This window comes from Rhinatrema bivittatum, chromosome 6, assembly GCF_901001135.1.
Source record: "Rhinatrema bivittatum chromosome 6, aRhiBiv1.1, whole genome shotgun sequence".
Classification (NCBI taxonomy): Eukaryota; Metazoa; Chordata; class Amphibia; order Gymnophiona; family Rhinatrematidae; genus Rhinatrema; species Rhinatrema bivittatum.
The window spans coordinates 39,362,162-39,384,390 of NC_042620.1; the positions used below are offsets into that span (position 1 = coordinate 39,362,162).

General features: G+C 44.4%; 2 protein-coding genes across 4 annotated transcripts in view; one reads left to right on the plus strand and one right to left on the minus strand.

Moving 5' to 3' along the window:
- The window catches only part of DBI (diazepam binding inhibitor, acyl-CoA binding protein), a 36,308-nt gene extending 30,557 nt beyond the window's left edge, over positions 1 to 5,751 (minus strand). The window contains exon 1 of one of the 2 annotated variants that reach the window (XM_029605317.1): positions 5,598 to 5,751. Coding sequence is in view for 1 of the 2 variants with exons in the window: in XM_029605318.1 (XP_029461178.1) it covers positions 4,428 to 4,436 (9 nt within the window). In the remaining variant the exon portion in view is untranslated. Of the gene's footprint in view, positions 1 to 4,427; positions 4,583 to 5,597 lie in introns of those variants that run through there. The other variant, XM_029605318.1, reaches the window with a different exon arrangement.
- A 288-nt stretch (positions 5,752 to 6,039) lies between these two features.
- Positions 6,040 to 22,229, plus strand: part of LOC115093501 (UPF0538 protein C2orf76 homolog) — a 90,047-nt gene continuing 73,857 nt past the window's right edge. The window contains exon 1 of one of the 2 annotated variants that reach the window (XM_029605319.1): positions 6,040 to 6,076. The gene's annotated coding sequence lies outside the window, so the exon portion shown is untranslated. Of the gene's footprint in view, positions 6,077 to 7,229; positions 7,374 to 22,229 lie in introns of those variants that run through there. The other variant, XM_029605325.1, reaches the window with a different exon arrangement.

A 22,229-nucleotide genomic window follows, 5' to 3' on the forward strand; every position in this document is an offset into this window, starting at 1 on the left:
TGTGTGTATAAGTAAGAGAGAGATCATGTGTGTCTGTGTGTGATTGAGAGCTGGTTTAGGTGATGGAGCATGTGAGTATGTGATTGAGAGCCTGTGTGTAAATGAGAGAGGACATGTTTGTAAGCATGTGAATGAGAGTCTGTGTGTGAGAGAAAAAGACAGCATGTATTTATGTGATTGAAAGCCTGTGTGTGTAAGCGTGAAAAGATACAGTATGTGTGTAAATGTGTAATTAAGAGCCTATATAAGTGAGAGAAAAAACATGTGTATATGTGAGTACTGAGAGCATGTGTGTATAGGTGTGTCATTGAGAGCCAGTGTGAGAGAGCGCTGTATGTGACAGAGGAGAAAGTTCCAAGCAAACCACCCCGCCTCCTGCTAATTCAGAACAATCTCAGGACACCTGGATATCAAACGTTCCCAGGTATGCAGAGCAAAAACATTTTTGTATCCTTATTTTTCATTACTGGGTCTTGTGTCTGCTATTTTGAAATATTTTGTTGGAATCTGGAAATGTTTTATATGAGTTTTTAATTATTGGATATTCCACTCATCAGCTGTTTCGAAATATGTTCTTTTTGTTAGTACAGTTTTACTGCTGATGATTTTATATTTCTTGATTTGTTTTATAAGGATGGGTGATGTTTCTTTTTTCCTTTGTTACACTGCATACAGAGACTCTGGCTTGTTGCAGTTTCCAATTCAGTTTTTTCTGCATGCTTGTTATGCGTTTTGGTCTCTTTATTCTATGTTAGGTGAGGGACAGCACGTGATTCAGGTGAGGTTTTCTGCTGGCGTGTAGTTTCTGTGTAGGACTCTATAGCAGCCTGACTTGGTCCGTTTTCCTAATAGGAGATGTATTGGTGTCTTAAGGCCTGGTGTAATATTTTCAGAGTACTTTAAAAGTGTGATCTTACATAAAATGCACACATTTACTTGTATTTAGTTTTAAACATATTGTATGGCTCTCATGGAATTACATTTTAAAATATGTGGCGTTTATGGCTCTCAGCCAAAAAGGTTCCTGACCCCTGATATATGCACTAAACTGTTCATTTTGTAGGACTCTGCTGTATTGGAGGGAAGGGGGGATATGTATGACATTGCAATTCTGCATACCTTTTGTATTGATGGTTATAGGTTGTACTGTTTTCTATGCTAAAAAAACTTTAATAAAAGAAAATTAAAAAAGACAAAAAAAACCCCTACTAAACAGACATTACATTAAATGCTGTTTACCTGATGCTTACTATAGACTGGCCATACTATAGGTTCTACTATATAAAAAAAATTCCTGTTCTCTTAAAACAGTTTCCACAGCCTTTTCCTGGAGGCACACCTAACCAGTTAGATGTGCATATATTGAGACTAAGTGTATGCAAACCTCTCATGCATATTCATTTTGGATATCCTGAAAACCTGGCCAGGTAGGTGTGCCTCCATGAGAGGGCTGGGAAACATTTTAAAATATTAGTAACTAATCACTGAAGAGACAGTTGCTAACATGTGGGAGGGACCAATAATAGAAAGGTGCTGAAAAGAGCTCTTTCAGTTCTTGTGTATAACTAGTAGCATTAAAAATCATTAGTATTAGTAGGGCTCACACTTGCCTCTATCATGGGGCTGGCATTTTCAAAGCTAGTACTTTTCATGTTTACAAGTTAAATGTGATAAATGCCAGGCAGAGTGACTGGAAGAAGGGGGTGGGGAAGGAAAGAGCAAAGAAAAGCAACAAGGAAAAATAGAAAGTTAAAAAGATTCTTTGGCTCTAACTTTTCCATCCTTAGTTCTGTCCCTAAACCTTGTTCTCCCAAAATGCCAGACAAACTATTTTGCTCTCATGAGCTTCACCACATTCTACAAACTCAGAGCAAGAGACAGACAGTATCCTTTCCCCACTTTTAGAATATTTCAGACAAAGTAAAAAAAAAAAAACAAAAAAAAAAAAAAGAAAAAAAGAAAACACAAACTTGCGCTGTGTAGCCAGGGGGCCCTATGAAGAACTAGGCTGCTCTGACACCAGAGAACATCACATGGCTCAATACTGTTATTGGTAAAGTGACTTTCCCAAAGTGATTAGCAGATGTGTTATTAACAGAAGACAGGGATCAAAGAGAAAACTGCTTATTGAAGAAAGGAGTAGAGCAGCAGGCTATGACCCAGCGAATGCAGGGTTCAAATTCCACTGTTGCTCCTTGTGACCTTGGGCAAGTCACTTTACCCTCTGTTGCCTCAGCTATAGGGAAACAAGCCGTTAAGCCCGTTAAAACGGGCTACATCCCTCTGTCTCTCACCTCCCCCTCTTTCTCTCTCCCCTCACTCTTCACCACCCCCTCCCTCACCCACTCCTCCCTCTCCTATCACTCAGTCCCTCCCTCCCACTCAGTCCCACTCACTCCCTCCCCCCTCTCTCCCTCCCTCTCACTCAGTCCCACTCACTCCCTCCCCCCTCTCTCCCTCCGTCCTCTCCCCTTCCACTCCCTCCGTCCACTCCCTCCCTCCCCCCACTGCCCCCCCTCTCCCAGTCCCAAGTCCCCCCCTCTCCCTTCCCATCCCCCCCTCTCCCAGTCCCAGTCCCCCCCTCTCCCAGTCCCAGTCCCCCCCTCTCCCAGTCCCAGTCCCCCCCTCTCCCAGTCCCCCCCCCTCTCCCAGTCCCAGTCCCCCCCCTCCCACTCAGTCCCCCCCTCCCTACCGCCCGCTACCGCCGTCGCCGCCCGCCACCATTTTTTTTTCTTTCTGAAGCTGCCTCAGAGCGACGTGCTTGCCCGCACATGCGCGGTAGAGCTGGTCTCTACTGCGCATTTGCGGGCCGTCGGTCACAGGCCATTTATAAGGTAGATACCTATAGTACCTGAATATAATCTGCTTTGAAGTACACTTCAAAGTGCCAAAAGCAGAATATAAAAAAAATCTATCGCTAGATCAGTGGCTCCCAGCTAGTTCTTATGGGTGCTCAGGATACCATATTGAATATGCCTGAGAGAATTTGCACACACTGGCTCCAGTGGGCCTCATATTGCTGCGGATGAAGGTTAAGGGCAGCAAGCTAAGGACTGCAGTTATAGCTAAACAGAAATAATCACTGTATTAAAACTGTTCAATTGTTTTAAATTTCTATTTGGTAGCACACAGTGAAGTCACTGTTTGAAAGCAAACTTGCGTCTTGAAGACTAGGGGGCACTCCATGAAGTTAGCATGGGGCACATTTAAAACTAATCGGAGAAAGTTCTTTTTTACTCAACGCACAATTAAACTCTGGAATTTGTTGCCAGAGGATATGGTTAGTGCAGTTAGTATAGCTGTGTTTAAAAAAGGATTGGATAAGTTCTTGGAGGAGAAGTCCATTACCTGCTATTAAGTTCACTTAGAGAATAGCCACTGCCATTAGCAATGGGTAATTGCCAGGTTCTTATGGCCTGGATTGGCCACTGTTGGAAACAGGATGCTGGGCTTGATAGACCCTTGGTCTGACCCAGTATGGCATTTTCTTATGTTCTGTCTCTGCAGAGGTTTATAAAGGTTGGAGTAGTTCGCCTACTTCTGGCAGGGCTCGGTCGTCTCTAGATCGGAGTTACAATGGGATAATTGCGATCTGGTTCTGGGGGAGGAAGGAGCGAGCACTCTGGACCTGTTTAAGCCTTTACCCTCCCAGAGCGAGCCGGGAATCCCGTCACCCGAGAGATTTGGCACTTCCTCTTCTCGTACTTGGGCAAGTGAACTGGATGCATGCAGCTTCCTCTCCCCTAGCCGAAAAATAAAACCCGACTCCATTAGCCCACGGATACAGATCAGCAGTCAGGCAGCGTTCTTCTCTTTCACTTCTAAAGCGGTTTTAAGAAGAGGGAAACGGACTGTACACGGCAGGGGGGGAGGAGGGAGCCTTCATCCGCCAGGGATCCCACAGAGAGCGCCGCTGCAGCACTTCCCCACGCCTTTCTCGGCTTGACAGTGAGGTCAAACTAATACCGCACCTCGGCCGCGTTATTTCAGTTCGACACTCCAAAGCAAGCGTTGCAATTTCGGGAACTAAACAACTAAAATAATTGTAAAGCAGTGACGCGTGCATTCCTTGGCTCCCTTTTTTCTCTTTCGTCAAAACCTTGTATTTTTTTTTGTCACTATATATTACTTCGGCAACACACATACATCCCAGGAAAAGGTCCCATCTGCCATCGAAAAACGAGTATTACTACCACGACTTAAACGTTTTGTTTTCCGGTTTCTCTTCCGCTTCCCACGTGGTGGTTGCGGCATCTCTGAAATGCAATTCTACCCTTAACACAAGAGAATTTTTCGCCTGCGATCTTAGAACTATTGCAATACACGACAGGCATAAGGTCGGGAGACTTAAGCAAACCCAAAGCCCTCTCCCAGTAACCTCACAGCCCGTCAAGAAAACACAAAGAAAGTGGAAATCGTTGGATTACCTGAGACATGGTGACAGCAGCACAGAACAAGCTCCTGACTCTCTCTAGCAAAGCCTAAAACTAAAGCTGTGGCACCGCCCACCTCCCTTTAAGACTAAACACGTGGAGGGCGAGGATCAGAGAGAGGCCCGGCAGGGGCTAGAAAGCCTCCGCTCAATTGTTCTTTATGTGAGCCCTATACAAGGAGGGCAAAGAACAGCGAGAGGACCGGCAGGGGCTAGAGAGTCTCCACTCTGTTCTTTATGTGAATGTCTGCGCTGATTAGAGATAACTGAAACCTCCTGATTGTTCGCAATTTTATGAAAAACGTAATTTAAGAGCAAAAAAATAAAGAAGATTAAAGGCCAAATAATAATAAAAAGCCAATGCTTTTCTTCACTTTTGAGCAGGATCTTTTTCAGTGGAAAGGAACAGTAGAATTTTTTTTTCCCCACAGCGAGGCTGGTGATTGCATGGAACAGCTTCTTACTGCAGACAAAAACAGTAACTGAATTCATCATTTCTTGGATAAGATCCAAATGTAGGGTCTAAAATATGAATTAACAATGGTCTTTTTTTTTTTTTTTACTGAAATCGAAAGTCTGCATAATATGTGGTTGACCCCCCCCCCCCCCCCATGGGGGACAGAATCTTAACTATTACCAAAGCAGAAAAATTAAATCTTATATTAAAATGTGATGAAGGCACGGGATAAGCACAGACAGACTTTGGCTGTCAAAATGTGAAGAAAAAGTTCTAGATTATTTGATGGTCTGTGATATTGCAACAAGAATGAATTTGGGCAGACTAGATGGGCCTTGTCTGCTATCATAAGTCTGGAATTCCAATTACGCAAAGTAGGCAATGTGTGTATGGGGTGCTAACTTCTACCGACCAGAAGTGTAGTGTAGGTACGGTACGAAAGGATTCCTCCCTTTTGCTCTGCCAGACGGTCAGCTAGGGGCGCCACCGCTGTGAATCCGACCCTAGTCATAGACTGTGTTTCTATAAAGGGCAGAAATAGAAAGGAACTAAAACACAAAACAGTTGTGAACAGCTGCCATTTTCTCTAAGAGACTTAAGGGCCCTTAGTCCCTCAAAGCAACTGCATTTGAAGTTAAAGTGATGTAGATGTTCCACTGATTCTATTGCTACCGTGAAACTATAACATCCTTCAAAATGTCCACTTACGTGCTTATAAGTGGCGTAGGCACGGGTGGGTCTGGGCGGACTATGGCTGCCCCACTTTGCTTTGCCCGGCGGCGGCGGCGGCCCGGGAAGAGAGGCAAAGTCGCAGGGCCCCCGCGAGCGGCCCCAGCGCTGACAGACGTGCACAGCCAGCGGAGCGGCAGCTGAAAAGGGGAGGCCGCCGGTGGACCCTTTTCCCACCGGCGTCTTCCACCCTACAGGCCCCCAGGACGAAAAAAAGGCCCGGGAGGCCGCCGCTGGTCGAAGAAAGAAGAGGCCCAAGAGGCTGCCGGTGGACACCATCCCACGGGCAGCCAAGAAGAGAAGAGCGCCGGATGAGAGCCCGTTCGCCTGCTCCAGCACGTGCTACGGCATTCAAAATCCTGGCGGCTAGCGCGTGCTCCATGCTGATCTCGCGATGCTCAGAGGCCGGCGCCCGAGGAGGACGTTACCCTTCTGGTCCCGACGGGCAGACTCCCTGGGTGTGTGTTTGTGTGAACGGAAACCTGCCTGTAGTGTGTGTGGGTTGGGAGGTAGAAGCTGCCTGGAGGGGGAGCTGTGAATGGAAGCCCCTAATGGGGTGGGGGTATGAATGGGAGGTTTCCTGAGGGGGAGGTGTGAATAGAAGTCTACGGGGGGGAGAGATGTGTGTGTGTATGAGAGACAACGTGGTATTGGAGAAACTGTGTGTGTGTGTGAGGGAGAGAGTGCATATGGGTGTGAGAGCCTGTATGTAAGAGAGAGAAAGGGCATGTATGTTTGAAAGAGACAGCATGTGGGCGTGAGACCCTGTGTTTGTGAGCAAAACATTTGTATGTTTATTTATTTATTTATTTTATTTATTTATAGATTCTTTTATACCGCGGTACGTATAATTATACATCACCTCGGTTTACAGTGAAACAATAAATTAGCAACAGGCTTTACATATAACAGTTTAAACAGTAGAACATTTAACCGCTACAACCTTTACAGTAAAGAAAAACGGGTTCAATGGTATATGCTAACTTCATTAACTATAATAACCATATGATATTAATGTTCAAGAATTACGTATGAGTCATTAACTGTCAAAGGCAAAGTCCAAATGTCACATTAAAGTCAATAAACAGAGGTTGTATGAAAGATGGTGGGAAAAGATTAGCAGTATGATAAAAATAAATGGATCGAGGAAGAACATGTAGTAGGATAGTAGGAATATGGGATAGCTGAAATTTTAGGTAAACTATTAATTACTGAGCAAAGGCTTGTTCAAACAACCATGTTTTAAGGTTTTGTTTGAAAGTTTTGTGACAGGATTCAAGACGCAGGTCCAACGGCATGTTGTTCCAGATATTGATACCAGTATGTTGAAGTGGCAGCCTGCTTGTGAGTGTCAGACCCTATGTTTGTGCGATCCTGCATATGAGAGGGAGCAAGAGAGAGCCTGTGTGGTTGTGTGGGAATGTGAGAGCTTGTGTGTGCCTCTGAAGGGGACTGGGAGCTTGTGTGTGTGAAAGACAGCATGTGAGAGCCTGTGTGAGGGCGGGAGTGGGAGTGGGAACTGCATGTGAGAGAGTGGGAGCCTGTGTGTATGTGAGAGAGCATGCAAGAGTGGAAGCCTGTGTGAGAGAAAGCGTGTGTGTGAAAGAGCTGCTGTGTGTGTATGAAGGAGGAACGAAAGAAGTTGAGAAAAACCAGAAATAATAAAAGAGACCCTGAAAAGGAATTAGGAAAAGTCAGACAAGGGGAACAAAGACACTGTGACAACCGATTAGAAAATAAGATCGGACCACAAAGGTAAAACATAATTATTTTCACTTTCAGTGACTGAAATATGCCATCTTTGGGAATGCATGTCTTATATATTTGCATTTTGCTGTTTCTTCAGTATTCCAGTGTTCAGCGAGTCTGGTCTCAGGCTTTTCATTTCAGTTTTTCTGCATGTTTGTTTCTAATTTGAAGTCCCTTATTTTAAATTCGGTAGGGGTCTGTCTGTATTGTGCATGTGTAACGGAGGTATAGTATTTTGGCTAGCATGTAGTTTCTCTGTAGATATTTGTAGTAGTTTAGCTTGTTCTGTTTGCCCACTAGGTTGTGTATTAGTGTTCTAGGGTTTAGTGTAATGCTTGCCTTTGCTGCCTTTTTGTAGATAAGGTTGCTGCTGTTTGAGTCCTGAGAGTTACTGCTGTTATGGCATAGTATGGCAAGGTTCTTATAAAATCTGATGTACTTTTGTTCGCGCGCGTGTATGTTTTTAAAATCTACCTCATAGTTTTTAGCATAAATGTATTGACCTCCTCTTTTGCTGAGACAGATCTGAGACAGACTTTTCTCCGGTCCCTTGTGCTTTTGAAAGGCTGCAAGCCTGCACCTCTGTTCTCCAGCTGGCACTGGTCTGTGTCTGTGGCCAAGAGTTGGGGAAGCCGAGCCAAGGAGATTGGCTTTGCTCTTAAGTGCTAGATATGAACTGAGCCAAATTACAGGCAGATTAAAAAAAACCCAAGAGAGAGCCGGCGCTCTGTGTTGAGTGCCCGCTCTCCCGACGGGCAACTAGGCACCTCTCCTGGGCGCTTGATTCTGTATTTAAATTAGGGCTGGCGCTAAGGAGGCAGCGGCTGTCAGCAGGTCCGGCAACCGATGCTTAATTTTACCGGTGTCGGTTTTCAAATCCGCTGACAGCCACGGGTTCGGAATACGGATGCCGGCAAAACTGAGCGTCTATTTTTGTTTTTGTTTTAAAGAACTTTTTTTTATTTTTGGGGACTCCGACTTAATATCGCTATGATATTAAGTGAGAGGGTGTACAGAAAAGCAGTTTTTTCTTTGGGCAGGCATTAATTTGGGCAGGCATTAATTTCTGAGAGTAAAATGTGCGGTTTGGCTGCACATTTTACTTTCAGTATTCCAGGGAAATAACTAAAAGGCTTATCAACATGTATTTGCATGTGAAGAGCGCTATTAGTTTTGGGGTGGTTGGCCGAGCATTTTCCATGCACTGTTAGCCCTTACAGTACATAAGAACATAAGAAATTGCCATGCTGGGTCAGACCAAGGGTCCATCAAGCCCAGCATCCTGTTTCCAACAGAGGCTAAACCAGGCCACAAGAACCTGGCAATTACCCAAACACTAAGAAGATCCCATGCTACTGATGCAATTAATAGCAGTGGCTATTCCCTAACTGGCTGATACAGTAAAAACACGGGAGAGTGGGCTAGTGCCCGCTCTCCTGTGCGCGTGATTATTTTAATTTATTAAAATTAGGCCCGGCAGTAAAAAGAGGCGCTAGGGACACTACCGCGTCCCTAGTGCCTCTTTTTTGACGGAAGCGGCAGCTGTCAGTGGGTTTGACAGCCAACGCTCAATTTTTTTTTTTTTTCATTAATGGTTTTTATTGCTGTTATTAACAAATGATAACATGCAAAACATATACAAGCATATCAGCATATTTTCTATGAAACATCAGGATATGATACACCATAATACAAGAAAACTCCTAAAGGTTCCAAGATGTTCCCCCCCCCCCCCCCCCCTCCCACGCATGCTATGTAGTGTCAATAGAACTCTGGGAAACCAGAAAGCCATATCTCCAAACTCCATGTGCGTTAGCAGTAGAGTGTTGAACATTAAGATTGAACCTAAAACATAAAACTTAAAGGTCAGTCTATGATTATAGCGTGAACTTCAAAGGGCGCCAAGATATGTAAGGGCCCCATACTTGGTTAAACTTAGCAAGGCGATGATACTTCAAGGCCGTGAGACGATAGAGGGTGCAAGTCTTATCCAAATGCTGTAAAAGTTCCTCCGAAGTAGGTGGGTGAACCCGTTTCCAGTGATAAGCAATCTCCATTTTAGTGGCCGTGTAGACTTGTTGTATGAAGGTTTGAGCCGGGATTGGCAGGGAGTCGTCCGTAAAGAAGAGGAGCGCTTGCGCTACGGTCAAGGTACAAGAGACATTGAAGAGGTCGGACAAGAGCTTGGACACATAAGACCACAAAGGTTGAATGAACACGCATTCCCACCACATGTGTAGGTAGGTTCCAACCTGACGACAGTTACGCCAGCAGTGGGGATCCACTCTAGGGTAGCAGCGGTGCAACCGAGCTGGGGTCAGATGCCAGCGGTATAGCGACTTGTAATTGGCTTCAATAATCCTGGTGGATATGTTTCCGCGGGAAATCACAGAAAAAATTGATGTCCAAGCCTCTTCAGATATGGAGGTCTGAAGATCCAATTCCCATGCAGCCATGTGAGCATTCTTGCTAAACGGTAGAGAAAGCAATAGCTGGTATAATTTTGATATGAGACCCCCAATTGCCTTGGAAGAGTCACAGTATCCTTCGAGTAAAGAGCGGGTGGGGGCCAACAATCCCCTTCGCTGAATGTGTAATAGAAAATGTCGTAGCTGCATATAGGGGAGGAATTCTGTTGAAGACAGCCGGTAAGTCTCCTGGAGGGTTAAGAATGAAATAGGTCTATCTTGACATATAACATGCTGGATACGGTGGATACCCCTGGCTTTCCACTGGGCATAAGCTGTATTGTGGAGACCAACTGAGAAGAGAGTATTATGAAACAGTGAAGTAAGAGAATGGTAATCATAGTGTCCCACCAGTTTATGCTTCCATTGTTTCCACACATTATATGTTTGTCTTGTGCAAGGCGGCAGTTTCAGGTTGGCCCGCCAGGTTTTAGCAGGTTGCCAGAGAAGGGAGGCCAGAGGCACCGGCGCGATCCATTCTTGTTCAAGTGCGACCCACGGTTTTACGGAGATCGAACAATGCCAGTCAATTATGGGACGAAGTTGCGCTGCCGCGTAGTACTTGGCCAAATTAGGCAATCCCAAACCTCCTGCAGCCTTAGGCTGATAGAGAATTTTTTGTGCTACACGCGGAGGACGGTGACGCCAGAGAAAGCGGAGTAATTTTCTTTGCCAATGCAACAAAACAGGTCGCCCCACCATAACGGGCAGTGTTTGAAAAAGGTAGAGAAATCTCGGAAGAAGATTCATTTTGATAGTTGCCAACCGTCCAAGCCACGTGAGAGGGAGTGTAGACCATGTCTCCAAGTCCAAATCAAGTTTTTTAAATAAGGGTACATAATTAAGCTGAAAAAGATCAGACACATTATGGCTCAAATACACCCCGAGATATTTAAGTTTAGAGGCAGCCCACCTGAATGCATGTTTTACCTTCAGAGCATGGACCCTATCGGGGGGACAGTTGATGTTAAGGATTTCGGATTTGTCCCAGTTAATTTTGAATCCTGAGACAGCACTGAAGTGCGCTAGCTCCATTTCAAGTACCGGAAGGGTCTGGGCCGGACTACCCACCGTGAAAATAATATCATCAGCGAACAAGGACATTTTGGATTCATAAGTGCGTGAGGTAAAACCTTGAACCTGCTGGTTGGCCCTGATAGAGATGGCCAGGGGCTCTAAAAAGATGGCGAATAGCAAGGGCGACAGGGGGCAACCCTGTCTCGTCCCTCTATTCACTGGGAAGGGCTCCGTATGCTTGCCATTAATTTTGATGCTTGCGAGCGGATTAGAATACAGGGCTGATATCCAATTATGAAAGGAGGGTCCAAACTCCATTTCCCGTAAGGTATGAAACAAAAAAGGCCAGTGGACCATATCAAAGGCCTTCTCTGCATCAATGGCCAAAAGGAGATGTTCTATCTGGCAGTGTGATGCCCCCCAAATGATATTAATAATTTTGCGTACATTGTCGCTAGCCATACGACCTGGGATAAAGCCTGCTTGATCGGGGTGAATGATTCGTGCAAAGCCAACGCTCAATTTTGCCGGCGTTGGTTCTCGAGCCCACTGACAGCCACGGGTTCAGAAACGGGACGCCAGCAAAATTGAGTGTCCGTTTTTCGACCCGCCAGCCGCAGGCCTATTTTAAATTTTTTACTTTTTTAAACTTTCGGGACCTCCGACTTAATATCGCCTTGATATTAAGTTGGAGGGTGCACTTTCCCGCTGCCTGGAGAAATTAGCGCCTACCTTTGGGTAGGCGCTAATTTCTGAAAGCAAAATGTGCGGCTTGGCTGCACATTTTGCTTTCTGAATCGCGCGGGAATACCTAATAGGGCCATCAACATTCATTTGCATGTTGCGGGTGCTATTAGGTTTGGGGGGTTGGACGCGCATTTTGGACGCGCTATTACCCCTTACTGAATAAGGGATAAAGCTAGCGCATCCAAAATGCGTGTCCAAATGCCGGCTAACAGTGCGCTCCTGTAAGTAAACTTGATTAATGGCCGTTAATGGACTTCTCCTCCAAGAACTTATCCAAACCTTTTTTGAACCCAGCTACACTAACTGCACTAACCACATCCTCTGGCAACAAATTCCAGAGCTTTATTGTGCGTTGAGTGAAACAGAATTTTCTCCGATTAGTCTTAAATGTGCTACTTGCTAACTTCATGGAATGCCCCCTAGTCTTTCTATTATTTGAAAGTGTAAATAACCAATTCACATCTACTCGTTCAAGACCTCTCATGATCTTAAACACCTCTATCATATCCCCCATCAGCTGTCTCTTCTCCAAGCTGAACAGCCCTAACCTCTTCAGCCTTTCCTCATAGGGAAGCTGTTTCATTCCCTTTATCATTTTGGTTGCCCTTCTCTGTACCTTCTCCATCGCAACTATATCTTTTTTGGGATGCGGCGACCAGAATTGTACACAGTATTCCAGGTGCGGTCTCACCATGGAGCGATATAGAGGCATTATGACATTTTCTGTTTTATTAACTATTCCCTTCCTAATAATTCCTAACATTCTGTTTGCTTTTTTGACTGCTGCAGCACACTGAGCCGACGATTTTAATGTGTTATCCACTATGATGCCTAGATCTTTTTCCTGGTTGGTAGCTCCTAATATGGAACCTAACATCGTGTAACTACAGCAAGGGTTATTTTTCCCTATATGCAACACCTTGCAGTTGCCCACATTAAATTTCATCTGCCATTTGGATGCCCAATTTTCCAGTTTTGCAAGGTCCTCCTGTAACTTATCACAATCCACTTGTGATTTAACTACTCTGAATAATTTTGTATCATCCGCAAATTTGATAACCTCACTCGTCGTATTCCTTTCCAGATCATTTATGTATATATATATTGAAGTACAGATCCCTCTGGCACTCCACTGTTTACCCTTTTCCACTGAGAAAATTGACCATTTAATCCTACTCTCTGTTTCCTATCTTTTAACCAGTTTGTAATCCATGAAAGTACGTTGCCTCCTATCCCATGACTTTTTAGTTTTCTTAGAAGCCTCTCATGAGGGACTTTGTCAAACGCCTTCTGAAAATCCAAATAAACTACATCTACTGGTTCACCTTTATCCACATGTTTATTAACCCCTTCAAAAAAATGAAGCAGATTTGTTAGGCAAGACTTCCCTTGGGTAAATCCATGCTGACTTTGTTCCATGTCTTTCTATATGCTCTACGATTTTGATCTTTAGAATAGTTTCTACTATTTTTCCCAGCATTGAAGTCAGGCTCACTGGTCTAAGGGGTAATAATAACGTGTCTAAAATGCATGGCCAAACAGGGGCTAAACTGTGTGCTCGTCTGAGCGCGCCTTTCTGTATCAGCCTGTTAGCAGAGAAAAAAAGAGTCAATACCTGTAAAATGAGAATGAGCCCTTTTCCGGGCATTGCCTGCCTCTGGGCTGATTTAGGCCTGGATTTATCAAAATGCAATAAGTATCGCATGCGATAGCAAAAGGGGCGTGGTTTATGCTAATATACAGTTGGACTCTCTACCTGGGTAACATCAAGCTAGGTTGAGAGAACATTGGCCAAATCTCATCTTTGAGTGAGTTTCCTCACTCCGAGGGTCATAAAATGTTCACAAGAGAGCATTGTTCTGTTCGTCTGTCTCACTTTGAATGTCAAAGTGGCCCCTAACCCCCTACACTAATACCTAAACCTCACCTCGAGTAACTAGTTGGGCCTACCATAGAGATACAAATACCTATCTAGGAAGAAGACATTATGGCTAGATTCTCTCTCTCTCTTCCCCCCCCCCCCCCCCTTTCTCTCTCTTAACACCCTAGCACATTTTGATAAATGAGGGAGTGTCTTTTCTTTGTCTTATCGGAGTTGCAGCTCTGCTACCTCTTTCCTTTCTCTCAGTTTTCATTTTCTTGTCTTCCACTTATTTCTTCAGCTCTTTTTTTTATCTCTGTCCTCTCTGTATCTGTCTCTAACTCCAGCATGTCTCATCACTTTTTACATTCTCTCTCACTTCAGCCCTGTTTCATTCTCTCACATTTTTCTCCCTGTCCCTTTGTGTCTCTTCCTTCCCTCTCCTCATTCTTTCTTCTCCTTTCTGTTCCCCTCAAGTGGATTCCTTCTCTCTCACGCCCTCATGACATTTCCTCCCCACTTCTCTCTCTCTCCTTTGTCTTTATTACTATCCTCTCCCCTCTTTCATGCTGTTTCCATCACTCTCTTTCCCCCGGTATTGCTTCCCTCTTTTCCCTCTATTCTCACCCCCTCTTAACATTTCCTTCCCTTCTTTCTCCCCTTTGCCTCCTTTTCCCTCTTCTCACTCACCGCCTCTTGTGATTTATTTCCCTTGCAAGATGCTTCCTTCTCTATCTTCTCAACTGGAGGGTGCAGCGATGTTTGAACTCTTTCACGTGGCGCTGATCCATTGGTCGGGCGCCGCGGAGAGTCTCGGGAGCCTGGAATTTATTTAAGGGGAGGGGTTCGGGTCCCCCTCCCTTTCTACCCGGATTTGGCGAGCAGCGACCCTCCCTCCCACCCTTAAGTTGTTGTGTTTAATAAGAAAGTTGGTTGCTGTCGCAGCTGTGGGGGGCAGTTCGCCCGAGCCTCTTTAGTGCTAGACTGTGGTTTGACGGGTAGCCAATTGGGGCATCAACTGACTGGAGCAACACCCGTCGGGAGATTGGTACTGCGGGGCTTGGCTCCTTGCTGGCCAGTGGCGGGGGCTGGTTTTAGGTGGCGGGATGCTGCCTAAATAGGACTTGGCCAGGTGACCTGCAGTTTATCTTGCTGGCATTTGGCGGATAACCTCTGGGTTATGTTGTAAATGGCTCAGGCTAGTTGTGTAAGTTTATAAAGCTGCGGCCTATTAATTCCCAATATTGAGTACTGGTGTTTTATGGAATACATGTGAACGGGCAGTGAAAGATGGTGGAGCGAGATTCTGACTGCGTGTGTTATAGATTTAGCTCATGGTGGTCCAAGGCAAGTTACATTCAGGTACTGTAAGTATTTCCCTGTTCCTAGAGGGATCTATTTACTAAGTATTTTTCCCATAGATACAGAATAGGAGAAAACCCTTAGTAAATAGGCCCTTAAGTTTGTACCTGAGGCAATGGAGGGCAAAGTGACTTGCCCAAAGTCACCAAGCATCAGTGGGATTTGGAACTGTAGCTTCCCTGGTTCTCAGCCTGCTGTGCTAAACCACTAGGCTGCTAAATTACTCCTCCTTCCTGGTCTGTCCTGCCTACCAGCCAATCCCATGTTTGCCAGTCAGTGCAAACCAGCTGAGTGTGCTGTGGCCAGCAAACATGGGATTGTGCTAGTGAGCAGGATTGGCCTGGAACTGCAGGGCCTGCTTGCCCAACCCCCTGTGCCTGGCCCTAGCCACAAGTATTAGAGCTGCCGATGCTCAGAGTGGTGGGTTCAGACATTCAGGTCACACTGTAAACAATATTTTCAGATATAACCCCAAAATAATCTCTAAATATATGAGAGAATATTTTGAAAAGATGAAATAGTTAAAGAGCAGGAGAAAACATGAAAGCATTACATTGGTTTGACGCTTTCCTAGAGGAAAAATCGTTCAAGGGCACTTCCCATGTGATGGTCCCATACAGGCCTTACAGAATTTAAAGGGTGATATTACAAGTTTTATTTGGCTGGAGAGGCCACCCAGGTTGAAGTATGATGTAATGAATGGTTAAGATTAGAGAAGTAGGAGGGCTTGGGTTGCCACGTTTTCAATGGTATTACTGGGCTGGTAGATTGGCGTGCCTGCAAATATGGCTGGGTACAGACCCTTCGCAAACATGGTTCTCTTTGAAGAAGGAAGGTACGAAGGTTTGTAGTTTGGCCTCCTTGCTGCATATGCCATGTCAGTGAAATATATATAGGAGGATAATACGGGGGCATCCTATAATTGCTCAGATGCTCAAAGTATGGAAATCTAGCGAAGGTTATGGATGCTTCTTGGTCTTATTTGACCTTTTTGGTACGTAACCCTAACCTTTTCAAGCATACGTTTTCACCTGATATAATATTATGGGCAACTGAAGAGTTGAGGTTTTTGGGACAATTATCTGTTGAAGGGAGGGCCAAAACATTTACAGAACTGGTGGGTGAATTTCAGATTCCAACCATGACTTGATATTTGTATCTCCATATACGCAAGGATGTTACAGATATCTTTAGGGTACACCCAGATATTGAAGATAGTAAAGGGATGGAGGGGGTGCTGAATTGCACACATAGGGTGAGCTATTTAATATCAGTCATATAAAACAATTTGGTCCACAGTAAGTGACAAGGAAATATCACAAAATATTATTCGGGCATGAATCTCTGACTTGAATAATAAATAAAGAGCTAGAAATGTTCAAGGTTTCTGGAAAGATGTTACTTCAAATGCAATGCCGATTACTTGAATATTTTTTAATTTTATTTAAAAGTTTTTATATTCCACTTATATTAGTTATACCATTCTAAGCGAATACCAAATAAAACATATAAAAGAATGAATAATGGCAAAATAAAACATCACACTCAAAAAATATTAAAATGTTACAAGACATTTCTCCCTATTATTATTTAACCTCATATGACTCCATTAATTGAAATTATCCAGAATCATATGCTATTATGTCATCTATTTGCGGATGACATACAGATCTTGGCCCCAATAGCTGTACTCAGATAGAAGATGTAAGAAGGGTGAATGTGGATCTGAAAAGTGGTCCAGGGGTTAGAACAAAGATGCTTGAAGCTTAATGCTGAAAAACTGAGACGCTGTGGTGAATCGTGAGGCTCCAAAGGAGGTGGTTAGGAATCTTGGAGTGAAGCTTAATAAAGATTTTTCAGTGAAGCCACAGAGAGCTGCAGTGGTTCATGCATCTTTGTACAGTTTAAAACTGGTAAGATAGCGTAATTATCTGTTCCCTAAGGACCTGGCCACTGTTATTCATGCCTGGGTTACTAGCAGACTTGATTACTATAATTTATTGTATTGGGGAATATCAGGTCTCAATCTTAAGCATCCACAGTTACTTCAAAATAGTGTGGTGCACCTTCTGGTGGGTGCAGGTACATTTGGAAAAAGTCTCCCCTATTTTGAGTGATTTACATTGACTCCCAGTAGAGGACAGAATTAGATTTAAGATCTTGAGTTTATTCTTCCAATGAGCGTATAAAGATTTCCCAAATTACTTAGCCAGCTTGCTGTCTAATTATGTACCTACCTGCATGCTGAGATCATCTCAACAGCAGTTGCTAGAATTCCTTTCACTAGTGTTAAATAGTCAATAACACAGAATACTGTCTTTGGCTTTTATGAAACTTCACTCTGGAGCAAGTTGCCTTCTGTTGTCAGAGAAAAATTGACGTTTCAGAAGCAGCTCAAGGCCTGGCTGCTTAGCCAGGCTATGAACTGGTCATTTATTTGGGTTCTGTGATACAGTTGGTAACATCATCCAGATTCGTCCTGATTCAGCTCCCATTAGTAAGGGCCAAAGTGGAGGAGATTTGTAGGGCACTTCCTCCGATTCCGATAGTAATGTAAACCAGATTTGTTCTGGATTATATTAGACATGAAGTGTTAGCATGGAACGCATTATTAAAGTAGTTTGGGTGGCTGACTTATTTTAACTTGTGTTATTTTGATGAATTTTATGTTTGTTTACATTGTTCTGTTTATACTTTTTTTTTAACTGTTACATGTATTTTTGTAACTCACCTCAATGGAAATCCGAGTGGTGGGAAATCAAATATTGTATTTACTTGCCAGGTTCAAACATTCGCTTTCCAAGGGCTTTCGAAGTTATGCTGGAGATCCTGCTGATATTTATTACACCAGTTGGAGTCATGAGCTTTCCTAGCGTATGAATATAGAGCATGAGGGCAGGCAAAGACTAAATGGCCCAACCAGTCTGCCCATCCACATCTCCCATTCAGGTTTATAGTCCCTTCCTCTTGCTCTGAGATCCTCTGTGCTACACTGGATCAGACCAAAGGTCCATCAGGTCTCTGACAGTAGCCTATCCAGGTCACAAGCACCTGACAGGATAGCAAAGAATAGGGCCAGTCGTTCACGCTCATAACCAGGGATACGCAGTGGCTCTCCAAAGTCTACATGGCTAATAGAGATTTATGGACTTTCCTCCAGGAACTTGTCTAAAACCTTTTTTGAACCCAGCTACGCTAACTGCTTTCACCATATCCACTGGCAAAAAATTCCACAGTTTAATTGTTCGCTGACCTCGATCTACCCATCGACGACCACCGACTGAGGCCACCTAAGTTCAGCTGGCCCCGGCACCCAAAGGCTCAACCCGTGGGGAACGAGGGCTGCTATTGTGAAGTGCCAGCCGGCCTCTGTCCATCAGCCATCTCTGCCTGCCGACGGTGGAGACCCGTAAGATCCCTCCTACGGGTAGCGTCAACCCTACCTCGGCACAAGGGTCCACCTCCGGCGCAACACTATTAGCCTCATGGAGTAGTCCCTGGTCCTAGTACTGTTGGGAAAGGTAATTAATCTTTCCCTATTTACCTGTTCCACCCAACTCATGATATTATAGACCTCTAGCATATCTCCAATGGGAGCACTGAGAGGAGAGGATCACCTTGCTGGTGGCTTGGGGAAATTTAAAAGTTTTGGGGAGAAGTAAAACTATTGGGGGATATTCTTTAACGTGTTTGTATTAAATAGCTAGTCAGAAGGTAGGCATAAGCAAGGAGTTTGTGTGTTTGTGTATTAAATAGCTAGTCAGAGGACAGGCAAAAACCAGCTACTCTGAGGAGTTTGATCTATTGCCAAGGTAAGGAGAGGCAGGAGAAGTGGCCTTAAGTGGTCCCCGTCCTGTGATGTCAATAGGCGCCTTCCAGCTTTTCCCACTGTGAGGCCTTTAAGTTGCACATACTCCTATGAGAGCCCAGAGTAGCAGCATCAGAGGAAGGCTACAGGAAGGCTCTCCAGGGAGGTCAGTGCCGGAAGCAACGAGTCAGGCCTGTGGTGGCATGGCATAAGGGAGGCACTTCCCACACTGGGATGCAGAGCACCCACACAGTAGGCCCAGAGGTGAGAGCAGCGGTCTACGGAAATAGCCTGTGGACTTCCGAGCATAATAGTACCCCCCCTCTCAAGCCCCCCTTCAGAGGCCTTGAGTTTGTGGGGGTACCGAGCAGAGTCCTTCGGACCTTTACAGATCTCTTGGTTTGGGCGTTAGATTCTACAACAAATGATTGGTTTTTTCCCCTAATTTATGCAATTCCGGGGACTGAACCTTTGCCACAGGCAAAGGGGTGGTTACTTTGACAGAAAATAGGCTCCAGTATTGGGGTGAAAATAACTTTTCACTTCTTAGGGTCCAGACAGAAGTGAAGATTTCCTCTCCCTCTCCTATTGCAGAATAGCGTGCAGAGTTTGTATTTCTTCATCTTCCTTGTTTTCCCTTTCCCTTTGATCTCTCATGAGCCAACTGGTCCTTCAGTTGGGTGAAAATTATCCCAAGGGTATTCTTCTGGAGGGATCATGGAGCGGTTTGAGTCTCTCAAGATTCCCTGCCAGGTGTGAGAGGGTTTGGAAGGGTGGCAGCCACGATTAGCGAGCTGGGAAGCTCCTCGGCTCTTAAACAAGATCCTGTGCACTCTGGTCCCCAATGGGCGAGCTCCATCGTGAACCACTCAAACTATGGTTGGTGTTTCCACATCCATGGCAGATCCAGGATGACTGGATTCACAGCTTTTGGAAGAACGTGGAAGGTGATGAATTCCGTGTGTGCAGGTCCTACTCTTAGTGTGAGCAGTAGAGTGGTACGAGTCGCCAAACTGGGAAGGGGATCCCTCCTGTTCCTCTCAGCCATCTCTTCTCCAGGCCTATGTAGCCTCTCCTCATGGAAGAGCTGTTCCATCCCTTTTATTATTTTGGTTACCCTTCTCTGTTCCTTTTCTAGTCGTGCTATGTCTTTCCTGAGATGGGGGCGAGCAGAAGTGAACACAATACCCGTATCTGTACAGCAGATAACATCATACTTTAGTACCATTTTGTCACATATAATTGGCTTGTTTTATTGGTTTAGAACTAAATGGTCAGCTTTCCCCATGGAGACAGGAAAATAGTGGAGTGCTCCAGGGATCTGTACTAAGACCATTGCTGTTTAACTTATTTATTAATGATCTGGAAAAGGGAGTAAAGCATAAGGTGATCAGATCTGTAGATTGACACAAAGGTTGTCAAAGCAGTGAAAACATCAGCAGACCCTGAAGACTTGCAGGAGGACCTTGGGAAATGAGGGAACTGGGCATCTAAATAGCATAAGAACATAAGAAAATGCCATACTGGGTCAGACCAAGGGTCCATCAAGCCCAGCATCCTGTTTCCAACAGTGGCCAATCCAGGTCATAAGAACCTGGCAAGTACCCAAAAACTAAGTCTATTCCATGTTACTGTTGCTAATGGCAGTGGCTATTCTCTAAGTGAACTTAATAGCAGGTAATGGACTTCTCCTCCAAAAACTTATCCAATCCTTTTTTAAACACAGCTATACTAACTGCACTGACCACATCCCCTGGTAACAAATTCCAGAGTTTAATTGTGCGTTGAGTAAAAAAGAACTTTCTCCGATTAGTTTTAAATGTGCCCCATGCTAACTTCATGGAGTGCCCCCTAGTCTTTCTACTATCTGAAAGAGTAAATAACCGATTCACATCTACCCGTTCTAGACCTCTCATGATTTTAAACACCTCTATCATATCCCCCCCTCAGTCGTCTCTTCTCCAAGCTGAAAAGTCTTAACCTCTTTAGTCTTTCCTCATAGGGAAGCTGTTCCATTCCCCTTATCATTTTGGTAGCCCTTCTCTGTACCTTCTCCATCGCAATTATATCTTTTTTGAGATGCGGCGACCAGAACTGTACACAGTATTCAAGGTGTGGTCTCACCATGGAGCGATACAGAGGCATTATGACATTTTCCGTTTTATTCACCATTCCCTTTCTAATAATTCCCAACATTCTGTTTGCTTTTTTGACTGCCGCAGCACACTGAACCGACGATTTCAATGTGTTATCCACTATGACACCTAGATCTCTTTCTTGGGTTGTAGCACCTAATATGGAACCTAACATTGTGTAATTATAGCATGGGTTATTTTTCCCTATATGCATTACCTTGCACTTATCCACATTAAATTTCATCTGCCATTTGGATGCCCAATTTTCCAGCCTCACAAGGTCTTCCTGCAATTTATCACAATCTGCTTGTGCTTTAACTACTCTGAACAATTTTGTGTCATCTGCAAATTTGATTATCTCACTCGTCATATTTCTTTCCAGATCATTTATAAATATATTGAAAAGTAAGGGTCCCAATACAGATCCCTGAGGCACTCCACTGTCCACTCCCTTCCACTGAGAAAATTGTCCATTTAATCCTACTCTCTGTTTCCTGTCTTTTAGCCAGATGCAGTTTAATGTGGCAAGTGCAAAGTGATGCACATAGGGAAAAAAATAATCCCCCAACTATTTGTGCACAATCCTGGGGTTTACATTAGGGATCGCCATTCAGGAAAAGGATCCTGGATTCATTGTGGGCAGTCCATTGAAAGCCTCGGTTCAGTGTGGAACAATGGTAAAAAAATAAACGAAAAAAAAAAAAGCTAATAGAACATTAGGAATGATTCAAAAAAGAATGTGAATGTGAAAGCATCTTGAATACTGTGTGCAGTTCTCATCTGCTCCCCCCCCCCCCCCACCCCTTCAAAATTGGAAACGCAGAACTACAAAAGGTTACAGAGAAGGGCAACCAAAATAACGGGGATGGAATGGCTCATCAGTTGAGAAAAGAAATGACTGAGAGGGGATACGACAAGTTTATAAAATCATGAGTAGAGTGGAATGAGTAAGCAAGGCAAATAATACTAGAACTAGGGGACACTCCACGAAACTAACTGGTACCAGATTTAAAACAAATTTCAGGAAGTGATTTTTTTTTTTCAGCCAACACACAAGCAAGATGTGATATTTCTTGCCAGAGGCTCTGGTCGAGACCGGTCATATCGATGGACTTAAAAAAAAAAGTCTGGACACGTTTTGTGGAGGACAAGTCCATGAACAGCTGTTAGCCAGATAGGCTTGGGGGTCATCGTCTCCTTGCCGTTCGGCGTGAACAGTGGACATCCCCATTGGGATCTGTTGATTTTTCTTTCCGAGCGACTCAGATTGGCCTCTGTCAGAATCAGGCTGCTGGGCTCGAGGGAGCAGTGGTCCGACCCGGTACAGCATTTCTTACGTACTGTATTCTTGGGTTGCTTCTGTAGACGTTGAACTGCAGCACATGCAGGCAGTTATTACACTCGCTATTCAATAGCCCCGTTTAACATTCCCACTTAGGCTTTGGGAAGAGGACAAGCCTGTGC